We start from the raw sequence: 19,662 nt of genomic DNA on the forward strand, positions 1-19,662 counted from the left end.
ACTTGAGTGGATAAAGGCATTTACATTCTTGAAACTAATGTAAAATTTGAAGAAAGATTAAGATAATGTAACTTTAGATTTCAAGACTATCTGGTAAGCAAGCAGTGCATTCAATGGACAGTGAAGAATAACAGTATGAGTTGAAGAACAGAATCACACCCTTTAACAATAAAAATAGTGGATTAAGAATTTTTTTAAAGATTATATAAAGATGCTGGATCTGATTCACCCCAAGACCTTTGTATGAAACCTCTTCACTTTGTGAACTTTTGTATTCTTTGTTTACATGAATGAGTTAGATCAATTATGTGTCAGTAGGAGAGTCTGTGCACTATTTGGATGTGATGTATGGCAGATTCCAAGGCATTGTGGTTAATGTAATAATGTATTAACTTGTGGTGTTGTATGGTTACTGTAACTGGGGTCTGTCAACTTTTTTTTGTAGCAACACAAGTCATGCATGACTTTTATTCACATATATGTTTTCAATAATAGCCATTTCCAAAAGCCTTTTCCAAAGCTTAATTGGCCTTTCTTTGTCTATTAGTTGTACAATTCTGAAAGGAATTAATAGCTTTTTCAAGCTGTTTCTAGTTAATGACTTGTGTTGCTATTCATAGTTCTTTACAGTTCATTGTACAAAAGTACCATTGCACTACAATGGCTGTTTATGTAATCTTAAAACTGTATGTCTATTGTAGTCGTTGAGTAGTGCTTTATGCCATCACAGTCCCATGTTACATTTGATTTTGTTGCGAAACAGCATTTCACTTCTGCTCACTTCAGCTTTTATGAAGTATCAACTTCGAGCATTGCATGCAAGCAGTATTGTTTTTAAAAACAAAATATTGAACATTTAATTTGTAATCCCTGGGATTTCTATTGAAACCCTTTGGAGTATTATGCTTGTTTGCTTTAAATTAGGATATGACAATGATTTGTTCCATGTATGTGTTTGCTGCAGCATTTTATTGTTTCTCCAATGAAGTGGCAGCTGAGCAAAACGTTTTTTTTTTCATTTTCCATTTTGCATGCTTCATGGGTGGGGGGAGATAAAGAGATTGGGTCGTGCTATTTTCTGCAATGGGGTTTTTGCTTAGTTTCCAGAAAAAAAATCTTGTTTCTCAAGACACTACTTTGCTTTCCTTTGTATAGAGTCAAGCAAGTGCCTTCGTTGTAAAGGCTCAGTATTTTCTTGAGAAGTGAACTTATGTCCTATGCAAGCGTTTTCTACAAACCTGCATAACAAGTTCTTTGTAAACTCTAGTATGCTTCAATGTATATAGTGTTTTTGAAAGATAGTATTTTTTAATTTTTAGGTACCTTTGAACAGAATCTCCTTAACTTGTGGTTTGTTTCTATACATATACATGTATATAAATAAGCCCCTTTCTTGTAGATTACCATGACAAGTTGTTGTATAAAGTTTCACTGGTTCTATTTTTCTACTGTTATCCCACAAGAGGCACGTAACAGTGATAAAACTTTAAATCTGCAACTAGTTGGCATCTTCAAAATAAACTGCTTCTATAGAATTCTCCTGTTTGCTGCCAGTTCCTTGTGACTTTCTTAAGTCTTAATGTTGGTTTAAACATCCAAGTGCAGCAGCTGTGAATGAGAAATGTAAACCAGAGGGCTTTTACCAGCAGACTTCAGCTGAACAGAAACAATAGACAATCCATAAATAAGGTACAAGTTCTATTATAAAAACACTTTTTATAATAGATTTTATTCTGAGAAAAACTGAGTTGCAGCTGACCTCATCCCAAATCATTTCTTAACTACCTTGTCGTGCAATTAATTGACACCAGAATAGGGTCACTTTCATATTTTGAATCCCATTACTTTCAAATGTAAATTAACTTTGAAGACTTCTACTTAAAACTAATTGCACATTTCATAGCATTTTCAATAAAAAAAAAAACCTACTGCAAATGGATTACTACACGTGTAAAATATCAATAGATGCAGCACACAAACAATTGTTTTTATTTGTAGACGTTTTAATTTAAACAATATTCCGTCCTAGAAAATACATGGAAAAGTCTACCAAACTTTCCAAGCCTTTCAGAACTTGATACAACCAGATAATAGTCAGTAAATATATTAAAGACCTGAAAACATACAATGGAAGGTTTAGTAGATATACATGGATACATTAGTTTAACAAGGGCTCCTGAAGAGCTCAGCCAGTAAAGGCATGCTCTCTAATCACAGGCTGCTCGAGCTAGCAGTCAAGAGTTCAGCCATGTTCCCTCTCAGCTCTCCAGAAAACAAGACTCCTACAAGTACCTAGGCTGGGGTCTCCAGTCAGCACAGCTCAACGGGTGTGCACATTTCCTCATTTTGCTTGTGATGTTAAAGGAATAGTTGTTGCACCTGTCTTTTACAGCTGAGCAGTAAAGGACAGCTGATGGTTCTAAATTGGTTATATGTACAATAAAAATAGTGATTCTAAAAATTAACAATTAAAAATTACATTTCATTGAGCTGAAAGGAATTTCATTGAGCTGAAATTTATTAAAATAAATGCCCCCCCCTTAAGAAAATACAAAAAAACAAGGACCATGATTAAAAGATTCCCACTGGACTGTTTTGCAAAATAGCCCACATTTTTTCAACAGTTTAAAATCCTTTTTTCATTGAAGCAACATGCTAGATGAACTTCATCTCAGGCGTCTGACTAAAAGCTGCATTTTTCAACGCATTTTTGCAGCGCAGAGAAGGTAATGAAAAGGCATTAATTTACACAGTCAAAAAAAAAAGGAATGATTGAAATGAAAATTCAGTACCATGTGTCTTTATTCGGACAGTCAGTTTAGAGGGTTCTCCAACCCTAGTCAAAATTATCCATTAACCCTTGGATAATTTTGTGAGTAGGTAAATCAAAGATCATTTGGGGCCTAAAATCTAAGTACCCAAATCTTTAGCTCTCGAGGACCAAAGTTCTCTTAGTGGAACAGATTTGCTTAATTTATCAATTGCATTCTGTGGGAACAGGTCACATATTGTATGTAATTCCTGCAGCTCTCCCTGCCATGGCTGGTATTCAATCCTGTTTGCTTGTGATCTCCAAGCAAGGACAGCACTTCTCAATAGTGAAAACCAAAAGATCATGTGACACTGCTGTGACAGTTTTACACAGTCAAGATTTCAGAGGGGGACGACATCGTTTCTGTAACTGGCTCAGTGCATGAGCTGTGTTGCATTCTCCCCACTAACTTCCTCCTACTCTCCTCCACAGCAACCTCGAATACTGACAGACATGAGCCTAAGAAATCCAAGTTAACGGTACCAGGGTGACGTTGTGCAGCTCTCCCTCCATTCAATCCGGGTCAGTCACGGGCTCCTAGCACACAGCCCTAAACAGCAGATAAGTGCACCATGCCAAAACACTGGGTTCTGTACTGCAGCAGTTTTACACTGTCAAGATTTTTTATAGGGGTGTGATGTAATTCATTTCTGTTACTGGTTCAGTGCACGAGCCCTGCTACATGATTAGATGTCCAGGACCAGTGCTAGAGAATTCTGGTTTACAACGTCCCTTTAGTGAGGTCTGTGGTCTTTCAGAATCACTATACTAAAATAATACAAAGAAATTGCTTTTAGCCATGGAATCACCTAAAAGTGTGAAATGTCAACCTTCAGAGCCAAGAAAACGTCCTACAGCTTTTTTTTTTATTTGCAACATTATTTAAAAGCACAGAATCAAAGGATTGGGACAACAGATATGTTTCAAAGGCTAAAAGAACAATTTTGTTCAAAGGACTGAAGTTCTATTGGATGTGTTTGAAGATGTGGTGCTTTATAAAGACAAGGCTGGGGGGTGGTGGGGGAACTATTCAGGCACAGTAGTACTGGCCAGCACTCATCCGTCGTCTCTTCCTTGACTGAAACTCCTCAAAGAATCGCTGGATATCTTCCCTGGTGACCACCTACAGACAGCAGACATTGAGAGGGACATCAGACACAGGGAATGGTTGTTTATCAGGTGATGAAGCAAGATGAACCAAATATCATCAAAGCTAATTTCCACTTTCTGCTAGAGTTTCAATGTCACTGGACTTCTGGATTTCCTCTTTTCTTCACATTAAAATAAATATCCAAATTCTAAGTCTTACAATTTCCAAACATTTTATTTTTTATAATAAGTTCAATTTATGAGACTTATCAGGCAATTTAAAATAAGGTAGTGTAAAAGTACAATTAGCTAAAGACTAAATTCAAATCAATGTGAAACAAAATCTGAAGTAAATGCAGGTCTCCTCACCTGTTGAATTCCAAATAAGCAAAAAGTTGCTAAAATTGCTTTTTTAATTAATCAACTTGAAATTTGATTTGACATAACGTGTAGGACATTCAACTGACAAATCTACCCAATGGGAATTTTCTCCATGAACAAAATATTTTCATTCCATTTTAACTGAACAGAAACTTACTTTTGTATTTCTACATAAAGGGTCAAATTAAATGTTTGATGTTTAGTGTTCTCCGTGTGTATATTTGCCCTAGCTACTCCAATGAAGATAAAACTTCATTATTAAGTAACTGCATGTACTTCAGGGATTCAAACTGGTAATGCAATTAATGGTGGGGTTTCATAAGCAGAGTACAATCCATGTCACTGTGAACAGGAATGGCAAGAACTATTAAAACCCCCCTTTATAAGGAAAAGCAACAGGAAGGAATATGTCCTCAGATGTAAATTCCCAGGAAACAAATTCATAAACATTTACTGATCACTACCTTGCCTTCATCTGCAAATCTCTTCAGGTAGTCCTTCAGTTCAGTCTTCAGATCATTGTATTCTAGAAGGAAGAACACATTTTATTTCAGCATAGTTTTGAACTGGATGTTGCAGGGGTATATGTCATCCATTTATCAGCTTTGGCACTTAAGATTTCACAAAAAGGTCACTATCCGTTGTCATTTATAAAACGGAACCTTCAGCCCTCACTTTGAAAGGTCCTGGTATACATTATGAACAAAGGGAAGGAGACTCATCTCTACTACAACGTTAGGGCCAATCAAGGCTTCTTTTCAGATAATAGACTGGCATATTAAACAGCTGCAAATGAAAATAAAAGCACTTTTGGAACATGGGGAATTGTAAGAACAACCCAATCATGCTTGTTTTCTAGTATCTACACTCAATATTCCAATAAAGACTAAAGCTTTGAACGGATCTTTTGTAGCAATGGAAAGAATGAGTAGTTTTCGATTATAGTCCGACTGAAAATGGTACAGGAAATATAAGGGCATTACTTTCCCCAACCTAGTGTCCACACCCTGCACCACTGACACCTAAAGGGCTTTTGCTCTCTTCTTACCATAGATGAGCTCCAGCTGCTGCACTCTGCCCATGCTGCTCAGGGCTGTCATCAGAGGGTCTCTCGTCTCCAGGCCGCTCTCCTGCTCCGTCTTGCCCTTCTTCTCATAGGCCAGCACTGTATCCGACTCGTCCAGTAGGAAGGGCACTCCTGCTTCAACGTAGACTTTCTGAAACAGCAACGGATGACATCAAGGCACTGACAGTCAACCTGGTAAACGTCATCAGGATTGAAAGTGAGACACAAACTAGAGGTAACAAGTAGCAATTATGTGGAAGTGCATTTTCAATCTGATAACAGTAGGCTCTTCTGTACACAAGAACTACTACTACTCTTCTGTGTAGTGGGAGCATAGAACACACTGTCCACCCATGTTGTTGAAGCTGAAATGCTGGCTTCTTTAAGAAGTGGCTGGATGAGATCCCTGGATCAATTACCTGCTAACTACCAAACGAGCTAGATCGATCAACTAGCCTCTTTTTGTTTGTAACTGATCTTATGTTCCTTCTTATGGTCTGAGTGGCACCGATACAGAGTCACCCGATAGGGCACTTAAATCTCACAGGACAACCGAGTTCCCAGAACTCTATATTTAATTTCTTTGGTTGTCTCTTAGCGATTTCAAATGAGTTAGATGGGCCACTCAGTTTCCTTTGGTTTGACTTTATGTTTATGACTTAGCTTTCTGGCAATGAATCCTGTTACCTGCAAGGGGGCAGTGAGCACCTGCAGACAAACTCCTTCAACATATTCACTCACTGGCGCCCTTTCTCTGAAGACATATGAAAATCTCCACAATGTCTTACATGAGATATGGCAGCCAACTACAGGAGTTAATATCATGCAGGAAAGACCTGGTCAGCTAACACCTACCCTATCTCAGTGACACTCCCTTAGTTTTGTGTCACTGCTGGGAGAATCATGCTTACAATTGCCTAGCAACATGACTTGAATTAGTGCAGTCTAGGCCTCAGAGCTCATACTGCACTTTCGAGTGAGCTTTTCCACTGGCTGAGGCACTCAGGACCCTGAATCTTTTTTCAACTCACATAAACTACACAGGATTAAGACATGGCATTAATCTTGGTACTTAGTGTGAGGTTTCAAAGCCCTCTCATTTAGTATAGCTTTTCAATAACCAGATGTTGGGAATTTAAGCAGTTTGGTTTCAGACTAAGGATATTAAAGTCGGTCCCTCCTGTGTATTGTTAATTGGTATCATGTTAAAAGCTATTTACACAGCTAGAGGGTAACACCGATTTAAGTCTGTCCACAATATCTTTAACAGCTCTGTTTGCTTAATATTGTGACATCATTTTCCCAAGAGTAAATTACTTCTGTGTAACAGCTAACAAATGTAATTAAAATGAAAAGTTCCTGAAGGGGTCAAAAAGATTGCACAATAACAACCTAAATAGGGAATAAAAACGACTGCTTTCTGGAATCACCTTCAGGAACCTCGGGAATATAAATACTGTTAATGAAAGGAGATGATTGCTGGATGCAGGCCTAACAAGCTATGTTTGAGAAAGAATGGTGTGTCTGAATGTGGTGCTCCTACAGTACATCCGCTACTGCGAAGCCCATATGTGTCACATTGTGTCCATATACACAAATTGTTTTTTTTACCACTTTATCAACATACAAAACTGACACACACTGATTTCCCTCAAAGAAATCATAAGATTTCTTTTTGTACACAGCCTCTACTACAAAGTAGACTTTTTTTTTAAATTATGCCAATTATTTTTGTCCTGTCCATAACATGCTCTGTAATATTAAGTATTATTTCTCTGAGACACCTGTACTACAGGAAGATGGGATGGGATGACGTGAATTTACCTTGCAGTCACTGCAGGTACACAGCTTGCTCCGCCACACATACGGCCAGAAGATAGCTCCTTCCTTCTTCACAAAGCCCTTTGCCTTCAGCTCTTGCAGCTTACATGTGACTGGTTCACTCTTAGCATCAGCAGAGGCCTCCATCTGACTGTACTTCCTCTTACAGCCAGCCTCCCCATTTGTCACTGCCTAGAAAACAAGCAACAGCATTGAAAACAAGTCCCATCCAGAGTCAGTCACAGGTTTACTTAGCTTACAGATTTTATACTGTGAATGGCAATGAGAAAACAAAAATAATTTGCGCTTAGACAGCTGAAAATTGAATTATATTACATGTGACACTATAATTCATTGTGAAGTCTGTCCCCAAAATCCTTTTGCTTCAAAATGTTTTACTCGTTTACAGGCAGCAGCTAGCGCGTGTTCAACATTGGAAGAATTAAGGCATTGTGCCATCTGGTGGTTGAATGTTTTACTGCAGCCAGGGGATTTTGGAGGTAAAAATCAGCGTCTTCTGCTTTCATTGGCTACAGATGCCAGACTGCTGAGCTCTTCTAAAACATGCCCCCTGAACAGGGCTGCGCAGGCTAGGTGCTGTACCTTCTCTGGGGTGGTGCTGGTGGAGGGCTGCTCTCCTTCCCTCTTGATGCTGTGTTTGTCCTCCTCACTGTTCCCCGTGCTCTCCTGCTCCCTCGGCTGCCCGTCCTCCTCCACATTCACCTCCACCTCGGCCTTGCTAGGGCTCAGTCTCGTCACCGAGGGGGCTGGTAGACACACAACCAACCAAAACTCAGAAAAATGCATTCCATTTCATTTCACGTACCCCTCACCAGTCTTACATACACCCTCTCCCGAGGATACGCAAGGAGTCTGTTCTGCAAGTCTTAACTCAAATTTTATGCAAGCTGGAAGAGAACCTTTCTTATGCATTGAGTGAACACATACAAAGAATGAGCATTTAAGCTATTGAATCCCTCCTCCCTTATTTTCCCTAGCCAGGGTCTGCAAGCAAGGACAGCAGAATTCCAGGCTCACCCGTGTTTACTGTCGTTTAATGGTTAACAAGTGTGTGTGGTGATCACAGAAGAGAGTAGACCAAGAGAGGTTTTTACTCTGTTTAGTCAAATTTATGTAAGTTGAGACTGGGGAGGTGGTGTACTGAAAAAAAAATGCAAAACAATATTGTGATCTTTCTTCTAGTTACTGAAATACAGCTTTCATTTACTAAATAAAGGACTCTTTCACATACAGTACCTGATAATTTAAAGTAGAACTGAAGGTTATTCTGGTTGTCTAATATTTCTACCATATCAGTAGCTCCACAAAAGTAAATGGAAATTCACAAGCCAAATAGTACAGCTACAGACTTAAGTATTACCAGTCTGCATCTACAACAAAGCTACTCTGTTATTTTACAATGAACACTGTTAAACTAGACTTATAATTGTTACTACTTCTGATTTTCATTGAAAACTATCATCATAGATAGTAGATACTAATATGTTCAAGTGAAGCGATTTGAGATACAATTTGTGGGCAGTTATGTTTACTACTGTAACTCGAGATTGGAAACAAGCACATACATTTATTCCAGACATTATGGAAAAGAGGGCAAGTCTTCCTGTAATTTTGATTGAGGGTTTATCTCTAGTTCTTTCACAATAATGCAGTTAGTGTACATGTCAGGCTTCAATACCTGCTAGTTGTGCAGCATAGGCCCAAAGAAAGGGTGCTCTGTTCATACAGGAAACGCAGACCATCTCCTGTAACTCAATACTCTCCACAGGCACAGATCCCAGGTGCTGTAGACAGGAATAGAACAAGATGGCATCACTGCAGAACTGCACCTTTGGGTCTGAAACCCAGCTGCACAGCTTACAACCACAACAGTCTCTCTTGGTACTTCGTCAGTGAATTCCATAATGTAGGCACTTGGGGTACACTCCTGGTGTTCCTTTAAAAAGCCTTCATGTTAACAAAGGACACTGACTGTTTTCTACAGAAAGCTTACCCTGCCATGGAACCAGTCTTCACAGATGATGCACTGAATCATCTCATCCGGCACCTGATGAGAAGACGGAGACCCTTTCAAGAGCCACATTCTAGATACATTTGACACCTCTCCAAGAGGGTTAGGGAGCGGCCATTCAATTAACCCTGGTAGAAGGGGAACATTCTTCCATCCCACAGAATTTTCACAACCAGATCACTTAGCTGCCAAGTTTTATGATTTTCTCATAACAGCAGCAGGCATGTCGATACAAATGTGCCAAGAATGCTCGCCCACCCCCTATTATTCTGGCTTCTCTTTGGAGGTCTGCCACCCAAGCACTGACCAAGCACTGTTTAGATTAACTTCTGCAATTAGGGAAAGGAATTATTTGCTTAGGAATACAAAAAAGACAAATGTAAAAAAAAATCAAATGTTTTCAGTTAAGTAATATATTTGTTTATTTTTATGGAAACTTCACCATACCTGATCCTCGGGGTCTGGGTAAGGTCTCTCACAGGTACAGTATAAACCAAAGAAGTTATGGTTGTATTTGTTATTGATGTTCAATTTGTCTTTATCCTATAAGAAAGATAATAAACTGCATTAAGATTTCAAGGTGATACACCCATCTAATCCAGCAAAGCAAATGATATACTGTGAAAGTCATAAAAAACAAGGTCATAAAGTACCTTGCAGACTTGCAGAAGTGTTCAGACTATTCCTATGACTAAATGATGCATACACATTTTTGTAAACTTAATATTTTATTCAATGCTCAGACTGAAGACTTGTAAGGTAAGATATGTTACAGTAAATGTCAACACAAACTAAGGAGACAAAACTGTCCCAGGTTGCTTGGAAATCGCTTATGGGCAGCAATTTTCAAGTCTTTTTTACAGAATCCTAATAGGATTCAAGTCAGCACTTTGACTGAGCCACAAAGACATTCATTTTCTTATTCTTAAGCCACAGCAGTGTAGCTTTGCTTAATTCATTCATTGCGTGGAAAGGTGCATTTTCATCCCAGTTTTAGGTCTTTAGCATATTAAAACAGGTTTTTCTTTAGGATTTGCCTATACATTTCTCATTTTCCCTTTAATCCTGACAAGCTTCCCTTTCCCTGCTGATGAGAGGCAGCACTAGAACATAATGCTGCCACCAGCATGCTTGACATTACAGGGTGTGTTGACTGGGTGATCCGCTATGTTGCATTAGCTCCAGACATTTAAACAAAAATGTTCCAGTTTTGTCTTGTCTGACAAAACCTTTTGTTGCATGCAGGATTTAAGATATTTTTTTCTCCGTTCTACATTATTTGTAGAGTGACCAGGATACTGTTGATCTATGGACATTTTCTACCACTGAATTCTAGAACTCTTTTAAAGTCACTGTTGGCCTCAAAGTGGCATGCCTAACAAGTTTCCTCCTTGCCCGGCTGCTAGGTTTGGAGGCACAGCCTGATCTAGGCAGTGTTTGCATGCCTTCCACTTCTTAATGAGGTTCTTTGAAATGTTTTTGTACCCCTATCCCGATCTGTAAATTTTCATGACACTATCTCTGATGTGCTTAGAAAACTCCTTAGTCTTCATGGGTTAGTCTTTACTTAAAAATTCTCTACAAAGAAACCTTGCAGAGATGGGTGTTTTTACTCTGAAACCTATTATTGCACACAGAGGCCACTCACCTGCTTGTGTGGCTTATTGAAGTTGTTTTGTGTACTTAATTTAAATTTAGGTAGGCTACAACAAAGGGTTCGAATACTTAAGCAAATATGACTTTTCCATTTTGCTTTCCCTTTATCTATGTCTTTTTGATTTTTGCTTTGAATACATTGAGTAGGTGGTGTATATAACATACTAATTGCTACTTCAAAGTGTCATAACTGCAAGCTGTAAAGCACCAACAAGTAAGAGCAGTGCAAGGGCCTGAATACTTTTGCAAGTCACTACTTATTTTAAATATTTCTTTGTATTACACAATGGCAATGTGTATTTGGCACACAGAGTCAAGGGGAATTTATGTTCATTATCTTAAAACATTAGCTGGTTATTTTAAATATGCAAACCAGAAAGAATAACTATTTTCAGTGAAAACAGACTTGCATTTGAGCAGTGCCACTATGAATGCTCGAAAGTATTTTTTCTTCATTTGCCAGGCATGATAGTCTCTTGTTTCATCCCACTAAGTGGTAATTAATCAATAGAAATGCTTCAAGCTCTCATCCCCTCAGTGCCTTTTGGAACATTGAAGAAACAGTGCAGAACAATTGTGTGCAGGTCTAAGCAACTCTTATGCTTCTAAAACAGAGTGTTAAGAAGCACACAGATTCTTACACTGATATTTCAACCCTTGCTATTAACACAAAATAATCAGCTGGTGCCCTTGTGTACATATAAAATTCATACCATTTATATAAGTTATATATATAAAAAGTTAGGAACTTAGAAGAAATAAAGCTTACGTGATAGAGCTTGCATTCAAAGTCTGTGAACTTTCCATTTCCACAGTCGCAGCGAAAATTCCTACGGGACAAATTACACCAGTGATACAACAATACTTTATAAGACGTTTACAAATTGCCAGCAGCCATATCACCCTGCAACTCACACCTGGCAACCCACTGAAGCTAAGCAGGTGTGAGCCTGGTCAGTATCTGGATGGGAGACCTCCTAGGAAAAACTAAGGTTGCTGCTGGAAGAGGTGTTAGTGGGGCCAGCAGGGGGCGCTCACCCTGTGGTCTATGGGGGTCCTAATGCCCCAGTATAGTGACGGGGACACTATACTGTAAACAGGCGCCCTCTTTTGGATGAGACGTAAAACCAAGGTCCTGACTCTCTGTGGTCATTAAAAATCCCAGGGCGTTTCTCGAAAAGAGTAGGGGTGTTACCCCGGCGTCCTGGCCAAATTTCCCATTGGCCTTTACCAATCATGGCCTCCCAATAATCCTAATATTAATATCTTAATAATCCCCATCTATGAATTGGCTTCATCACACTGATAGCTGATGTGTGGTGAGCGTTGTGGCACACTATGGCTGCCATCGCATCATCCAGGTGGATGCCGCACATTGGTGGTGGTGGAGGGGAGTCCCCATTACCTGTAAAGCGCTTTGAGTGGAGTGTCCAGAATAGCACGATATAAGTGTAAGCAATAATTATTATTATTATTATTATAAATGACACTCAAAGCTATTTACCCTTCTAGTCGCTGCAATGACTACAAACGAACAGCAGGGTGTGCTAATGCTGCATACTTAACTCACAAATTCAGATGTTGACAATGTCGGCTTAAACCCTCTTATGCAACATGGCTCAGTGTCCGATTTCAAGCAAATGACACAGAACAGTGTACTCTGCACAGTGCAAAACTCCTTAATTTACAGGCAAAGCACATAGCATATCACTGGGTTGGTCTGCATTTATTTTGTTGCATGAAATAAAGAGTAATTTTAACAACTTCTACCTATTTCCTTTACTTATAAGAAGTAAAAAGAAGGGAATGGCTGGTTATCCAATTTGCAATCATGGAGTTTTCTCACAGGTTTTTAAATTGAATCATAGCTTTTACAGGACTGAAGAAGCAAAGGCCGAGTTTTCCTGTTGTAAATAATGTATTGCTTCCACACAAAAAGCAAACAGACCATTTAGATACGGTACAGGGTTTGTGTGTATATAACATTAAACAATTTAACATAAATCAATGGCTGTTGTGTTACAATTGTACAATACACTAGCAGCTTATAATGTAAACTTTTAGTCACTACAATGAGTATTCAAGTTCTGCACAAATGACCAAGTTAACCTTATTGACTTCTTCAGTAAATTCTGAACGGTTACAAATTAACTGAATGAAACGAATTGGAAGTGTATTTAGACCTAAGAACATGCTTCAGTGCTTTACGCAAAGGGCTGTGGGAATCTGGAACAAGCTATATGGCCATGTTGTCAAAGCAGACACCATCACTTCTTTCACCAAAGAGCAAGATGAGATTCTTGGATCTCTTAGCAAGAAATAACCAAACACACTAGAAGGTCTGAATGGCTTCTTCCTTGCTTGCAAACTGTGTGACTGAGAAATAACTAAACCTACTAGGCTTGCAAATACTACAAGCTTCAATGAGTTTGTATCATTTTATAGGCGCCATTAGGATGTAAACCCAGAGCCTATGGCTCAGACAGAGGCACAATGAGCTTACCTTTTGGTGTAGAGCTCAAAGAGATCATGCCCTTCATGGCACTTATATGAACAAGCCAAGCAAATTCCTGCTGGCTCGCCTCCTTTAGGTGTGCAGGTGTTGCAGGCATAGAGGGCCTGTCGCTTAACATATCCCTGTAAATGGCAACAGCAACACATTTACATACCCGATGAGTACTGTGTTCAATAGTACAATAAAAGCACAACAGTATACAAACCACTAAGAACACTTACAAAATACTGAAAGCAAATTAAGCTCAGTCCCCCTGCATTCACATTTCCATTGATTTCAGAAGACTCCACAGACACAGACAGAATTTGTAATAAACCAGAAGCTATTATGAAAGTCCAATAAACTCAGATGCCTGTTAAGTCAAACTTGCTAACAGGGAGGTTTAATAGTTACACCAGCAGTCTGGGACCGTATGTGTGTGTAAGTTTAGCTTTCGACTGGTAAATAAGTACAATTCATACTTAAGAGACAGCATCTCCAATTGCTCAATGTGCCACAACTTACAAAAAATAGTTGTACATACAAAAACATATGGGTGTTCAATGAGTTTTCAGGAGTAGGGTGGAATATGTAATCCACTGAGATCAGAGGGAAAACAACCGCACTGTCAAGTCCTACTTCTGCATTAGTCATTTACTAATGCTGGCATGGCCTAATTTAAAGACTAAACGGGCACTGTCAGACAGAGTCCTGCAAGTAAGGGGAGTGCGTTCATACTCACGGTAGTGTTTCAGGACTTGACACGCCTGGCATTTTCAATATCTACATTTTATTTAAACTTCCTCCGTTTGTTTATGATAGGAGCGAGAGCATGAATGCATAGTAACTACAAAACCCATGATGTGGAACTGATTACAAAATGCAAAAAAAAGCGCACATTACATTGACCACTTGGGTTAAAAATTATTAACTTATTCTACAAAATATTTACAAAAAATCCATTGAACCGTCTATTTTGTTTTGCTTTGGGTGTTTTGGTGTTTCTTTCGCTATTACTTAAACACATGGCAAGAAATCAAAAACAGCACTCAACTGCTTTCCACAAATACACCCACGGGGACAAAGCTGCTTATCTAAATTGGTTATATTATAAAATACAAAGCGTCCACAGAGGCAAGGCGTGCTGCTATCATGTTTCCTTACCTCGGGATAGGAGCACTTCTCGGGATCGCTGCCACCCAAAACAGCAGAGGCTTCGTTTTCTAACTCCTCATCTTCTTCCAAAACATCCACCAAAGAAACAGTCACATCATCCCCTTCGTTTACCGCCATCCTTAAAAAATAGGCGACAAAAAATTGTTAACGAGCACTTCCTGTTCCAGGCCAAACGTGCAGAGCGGCGGAAGAGTGTTGCTATATAGCTGGTGCGCTCTGCTTGCGATGTTGACAATTTGACTCAGGCGCAAACCTCTGCGATTTTCGTCTGGTTAGCAAAGTGTGAACTCAAAGCATCAGACAGAACGAAATAAAATTATAACAAAATCATTTCTTTCGAATTATCTTTTCCATTGTGTTTACAGAGCAGGCGCGGTGCACACGATAGTTGGCAGGAAGCCGATAATTAGGCTACAGTATGATGTTAGAGGTGGTGTCTTTGCAGACAACTTAAATTTGAGAAATGATCACTTAAATAAGAAACGCGTCAAATAAGTATAACACAGATTACATTGTTTGTAGCATGTTTAATGTATTTTACGTAGATGCTTGCTGACAGAAACGTTAAATCTTTGTATCTAAGACGTATTTAGGCTTATATTTAAATTTCTACATTAAAGTATTTTTCTTGTGAATATCTTTGTTTTCATATACAGAAGAAATATTGTATATATGAACGCCCCTACTATAACTTACATATGCTAATTTCACAGTGGAAACATGTCCATATAATCTTTAAAGACCTTCAAAGGGTTGTCAGTATAAGACGTATTAGCTTCGTAAAACTTTATAAATGTAATTTTAAAAACTATGAATACACTCTGACTATATTTTAAGACATTGTGAAATATACAATTTAATGTTTTTAATTCAAAGCTCATGTATATATGGATAAAGCTAAATATGCAGACTACTGTGTGTGATATGGTAATTTGCATCAATACTATGAGAAGGGTAATACTACATTTTGCTTTCCGACAGTCTCATAATTTTTAAGAGTAATTAAAAAGAGAACAACATACAGAAGAGAAGAAAGCAGAGCCCTTTAGCCGGTTTGCATCTATTTTGGATCCGGGTCGGAGTTGAAAGGTCGCACGTGTCAGTCATGGCGGTCTGCGAGTTGCGAGGGGATCTCAAATTCAGAGATGGCAGTACGAAAGAGTTTGTCGTTAAAGCCGAAAATAACCTAAAATCAGTCCTTTCTGGGTTACAGAAAATAAGAACAGAGGTGTCGGACGTTCTCAGTGATCTGGTCTCTCAGGAAAAGGGAGTCACAGTTAACTCACAGGCAGACAACGGCTCATTAGACGGTACGTGTGGCGGGTGTGACTTTCTCTGCTCTCAACGCATTGGGAACGCTGTATATTTTAGCCCTTCCTGCTATTGTAAATACCACTCCCCCTTTGAAATGAACAGCAGTATTTTTTGTTTGTGAGTTGTAAGTAGCTAGAGTTTGTTTTGACTTATTTTCTGTTACCACGATTAGCTGCTTCATGATTCATCGGAAGAGACGCGAGTAACACTTCGACACGAAGTCGAATGATGTTGCTACAGCTTCTTGTAATCGTAACGATAATTGCGAGAACCACATACAATTAAAGAATGAAGACTTACTATCTTAAGTGGAAATACTTTCGAATTTGTGTCTCTCTCTGGGATTCTTTTAAAACCGTTCACGCTTGCCAGGTCCAGATGTCAGCTGTTATATTACCATGACATACAGGTGCAGAGCACAGCTGATGCACTTGATATTTAGTGATATATAGGAAAACGTCATACGCAAGGTAGTCCGTTTGTTTAGTATGTCACTGGCGTTTAACGTATCTGTGGCAACCACCTATTTAAAAATAAAAGTGGTTATAAACCACGTGAAAAAACAACAGGTAAGCTATACCCCCCAATCACTGAATCCGTTACCAGCTTCCAATAAATTGTTGTATACAACAATGTGGTTCACATAACGTACAGTGGTAGTATTGTTTCAGCTTTTTACACCATATGAACCCTGTTCAAGCCAGGATTCCCACTGCATTTCATGAAATAGCAATCCTTTTGTTGGCTTGAACCGCGGTATTTGTTTTATGAGCCAAACATGAGAAATTTCGTTCTTCTGATTATAACATTGAAGTAAAATTCTGTGCATTTGAATTATTTTTTATAACATAACATTTTATTTTTTTAATGTTAATCCTACAAGTCCATGTTGATACAAGCGGACACACTTGATATCTGTAAAAGCTTTACATAAATGCAAATGTTTGGGTAGGGTCTGCATAACTGGAAGTAGAAGCATTTATGAAAACGAAGGAGAAAAAGTGATTTTCACAAATATTTACTTTGTTATTTGATAGAACAAATGCAGGGTCCTTTTAAATCAGTATTTGCTTTAGATCAAGGGGAAGTATTGATATATTCAAAGAAAAAATAAAATACAGTTAGGTACTTATAAAACTATAGCAACAAAAGGTGGAAAACCTTCTGGCAGTAAGGGAGCAGAAGTGTTTGCTGTTGATATTAATTTTAATCTCAGGAAGCATGGTAAATAGCTTGTAAAGCTATAGCTATAACAGAGTCTTAACATCCACAAATCATTTTCTTAAATTGTTTATGGACAATTTAAATGTGGAAATTGAAATAAACTAGAGTGCCTACATGAACAAAAGAGTGTGTTTAGTGTAATGTATTAAGCTGGATTGCTTGCATTATTGTTGATTCATTTTGGAAAAACTAATGTGTATCATATGAGTTCCTACTTATTGTAAATGATTGATTTAAAGTCAGCATGTTCTTTATCTGGATCACAAAACTATGCGGTCATTATTTTTAACAAAAAACATGAAATGCCATGAAATTGCAGGTCATATTTCAAGTAATAAGTTGATTAATGTAGATTAGTCATTTTAAGATATTGGTCCCATTAAGCTTTTACTACACCTGTAAACAACAAAACACAAGTCCTTTCAGTTTTCTTCATACAGGAATGCATATATAAACTTTTCCAGTGTTCTGACTGTTCCTCATTTTGATCCTACTCGTATAGAGTAGTAAATTGGATTGAAATCTAGGAGGAGCACCTGTTTTTTATCCATCATGACAAAATCAGCTTTGATGTGATTTCTGCACTATATTGCAGTGAAAGCTAGGGTCCCTAACTAGCATGCTTTGTCGTCATCTTTGACAGATGAAGGTGACGAAGAAAGTGATGAAGAAGAAGAGGTGGAAATCAAGACCAAGAGCAAAGGGGTCAGGGTGGAGCCTCCTGCAAAACGAACAAAGACTCTGCAGGCCTGAAACCTAGACCTGCAATCTGGTGTGCGGCAGGGAGGGTGGACATTTTGTCTTGCACAAGAACAGCTGTTAACATGTTTCTGAAATATACAGCCCAAAGTTCTGACTCTACGAGGCTGTAAGTGTTCCTAGCCTGTCCCATTTACATTAGGTCCAGCTTAAGAAGAACTCAGCAGCCATTGCTCTTAGCTACACCAGTGGTTTTGTGGTGGTTTTGTTGTTGACACTCTTTTGCTATGAATTTTTCACAGGACCCCTTCAAAATGCATATACTGAATTTGTTTATAATTTTCTTATTAAATAACAAGAAATGGAGTGGTCAAGGTGACTTTCAAATACATAAATCCTTTATATTCAACTGGAGCAACTAAAAAAAAAACTTTTGATTTGGAAGATTCAAGAGTTGTTTCCATATTATTTTTGTTAACGTGCATGCGTATTGTATAAATGTTTTGGTTTGTGATTCCATCAGTGTTTCTTTTAATCCAGTCCTTGGTTTAATACTTTCTCAGCAAACCATTTGTTCTCTTTCCTACTAAACCCAAATTTCCTAACAGTCACTACAAAATGTAAGCACTTCTTTTACACTATTAGTTGTCACTAGACACATAGTCCCTTTCCTTTTTCTGTGTCTCCTTCTTCCCTTCCAACAGGGATTCCTGACCTTTTAAACAAGGAACAAATTCCTGATTCCATCCCTTGTCCTCAGTTCCATATTGTTATTGGATTATTTGACAAAAGGAATATGGATTTTGAACCCTACTGGACAAAGCCATAGGTATCGCAGTTAAAAGCTGTAAAAGTGAATTGCAGCCAACAGAGCCTTCCACATTCTCAAACTTGCATACACAAATTATATTTTGTATCGTATAGTAAACGGCATTAGAGAACATGGCTGTTTACCAAAATCAGCTTGTTGGCAAGGCTTGCAAATTGTGGGAAAATTCTTTATTGATGTGACTTGACAACATGTGACATGATTTGAAGGACCCATGTAAACCAACCTGTATTGGTGGTGGAATTATATATTTCCAATAGGCCTTGACCATACTAAAGTGGGCATATGCCAAATATGTTAAATACAAGTGCAAATGTTTGATGCTACAAGATTTTTCTTTGTAGGAATGAAGGATATTTGTCAATATTACATGCTTGAACTTCAAATATTCCTTGAATATGTTGAGACTGATCAGATCTTTAGATCTAAGATCTTTATCTAATCAGTATGGATGGACAAAGGATATAATTCCAGTGAAAGGCCCACCTCACAGTGCTTGATAATTTTATATCTGACTAGAGACAGGACAACAACTGAGTGATTATCAGTAAGGACTGATATTGTTTTGAAAACAATTTATCCAAAAAATGGTGTCGGGCATGCACAAAATGTTAACCTGAAAAGCAAAATTGACAATTCTTAAGTGGCACTTGGGAGAAACTGGTGTTCACAGGTAGTAGCTGGAAAGGTCAAGGTCAGCCAATGGAAAACAAAAACTATGGCCTTGAGAAATCCAGAAAGTCTCAACTACAGTATTTGCCTTTATAGATTTTTATCTGGTGAGTGAGGTGTAAAGGATAGCTTCACGGTGAAAAAGTATAATCAGCTTAATTGTATTTACTTCAAAAAAATCTTAGTCTTTCATTTGATAGTTGTGATTATTTACAAACAAAACTGAAAATGTCTTTACCGTTCATCTCTTCTAAACGTCATGTTTGCTTCAGGGTTGAAATTCCATTAAGGGAAACCTTGTCCTCCATGATCATGCATGAATGAAAAGTTTTTCCGCTGAGTTAAGGAATTCATTTAATCCTATCAGTGCCAAGATCTGTTTATTAAAAATATTCAG

The 19,662-nt window shown here is 38.2% G+C and overlaps 2 protein-coding genes across 2 annotated transcripts; one reads left to right on the top strand and one right to left on the bottom strand.

Moving 5' to 3' along the window:
* Nucleotides 1-1,713: 1,713 nt before the first annotated feature.
* ubr7 (ubiquitin protein ligase E3 component n-recognin 7) lies at nucleotides 1,714-15,622 on the bottom strand. The gene is made up of 12 exons (XM_088925019.1): nucleotides 15,550-15,622; nucleotides 14,516-14,645; nucleotides 13,361-13,494; nucleotides 11,627-11,687; nucleotides 9,649-9,744; nucleotides 9,184-9,237; nucleotides 8,869-8,974; nucleotides 7,773-7,936; nucleotides 7,173-7,361; nucleotides 5,331-5,499; nucleotides 4,747-4,808; nucleotides 1,714-3,935 (listed from the first exon to the last, which is right to left on the bottom strand). Exons 2-12 carry the CDS (start codon nucleotides 14,642-14,644, stop codon nucleotides 3,843-3,845), a joined length of 1,257 nt encoding a protein of 418 aa, XP_088781145.1. The 5' UTR covers nucleotide 14,645; nucleotides 15,550-15,622; the 3' UTR covers nucleotides 1,714-3,842.
* On the top strand, nucleotides 15,608-19,601 carry LOC148828369 (uncharacterized). Its single transcript, XM_088925021.1, has 2 exons — nucleotides 15,608-15,837; nucleotides 17,709-19,601. The coding sequence occupies exons 1-2, from the start codon at nucleotides 15,633-15,635 to the stop codon at nucleotides 17,816-17,818; spliced, it is 315 nt and encodes a 104-aa protein (XP_088781147.1). The 5' UTR covers nucleotides 15,608-15,632; the 3' UTR covers nucleotides 17,819-19,601.
* The last annotated feature ends 61 nt before the right edge of the window (nucleotides 19,602-19,662 follow it).

Source organism: Atractosteus spatula, chromosome 9 (assembly GCF_055471065.1).
Source record: "Atractosteus spatula isolate fAtrSpa1 chromosome 9, fAtrSpa1.hap1, whole genome shotgun sequence".
NCBI classification, from domain to species: Eukaryota; Metazoa; Chordata; class Actinopteri; order Semionotiformes; family Lepisosteidae; genus Atractosteus; species Atractosteus spatula.

Bases quoted from the DNA above. Each gene is read 5' to 3' on its own strand.
- ubr7 (XM_088925019.1), bottom strand. From the start codon at position 14,644: ATGGCGGTAAACGAAGGGGATGATGTGACTGTTTCTTTGGTGGATGTT. The intron at 9,238-9,648 runs GTATGGTGAAGT...TCTTCTCATCAG, and splicing joins ACCCAGACCCCGAGGATCAG to GTGCCGGATGAGATGATTCA. The intron at 3,936-4,746 runs GTAGTGATCAGT...TGCTGTCTGTAG, and splicing joins GATTTGCAGATGAAGGCAAG to GTGGTCACCAGGGAAGATAT.
- LOC148828369 (XM_088925021.1), top strand. From the start codon at position 15,633: ATGGCGGTCTGCGAGTTGCGAGGGGATCTCAAATTCAGAGATGGCAGT. The intron at 15,838-17,708 runs GTACGTGTGGCG...CATCTTTGACAG, and splicing joins AGACAACGGCTCATTAGACG to ATGAAGGTGACGAAGAAAGT.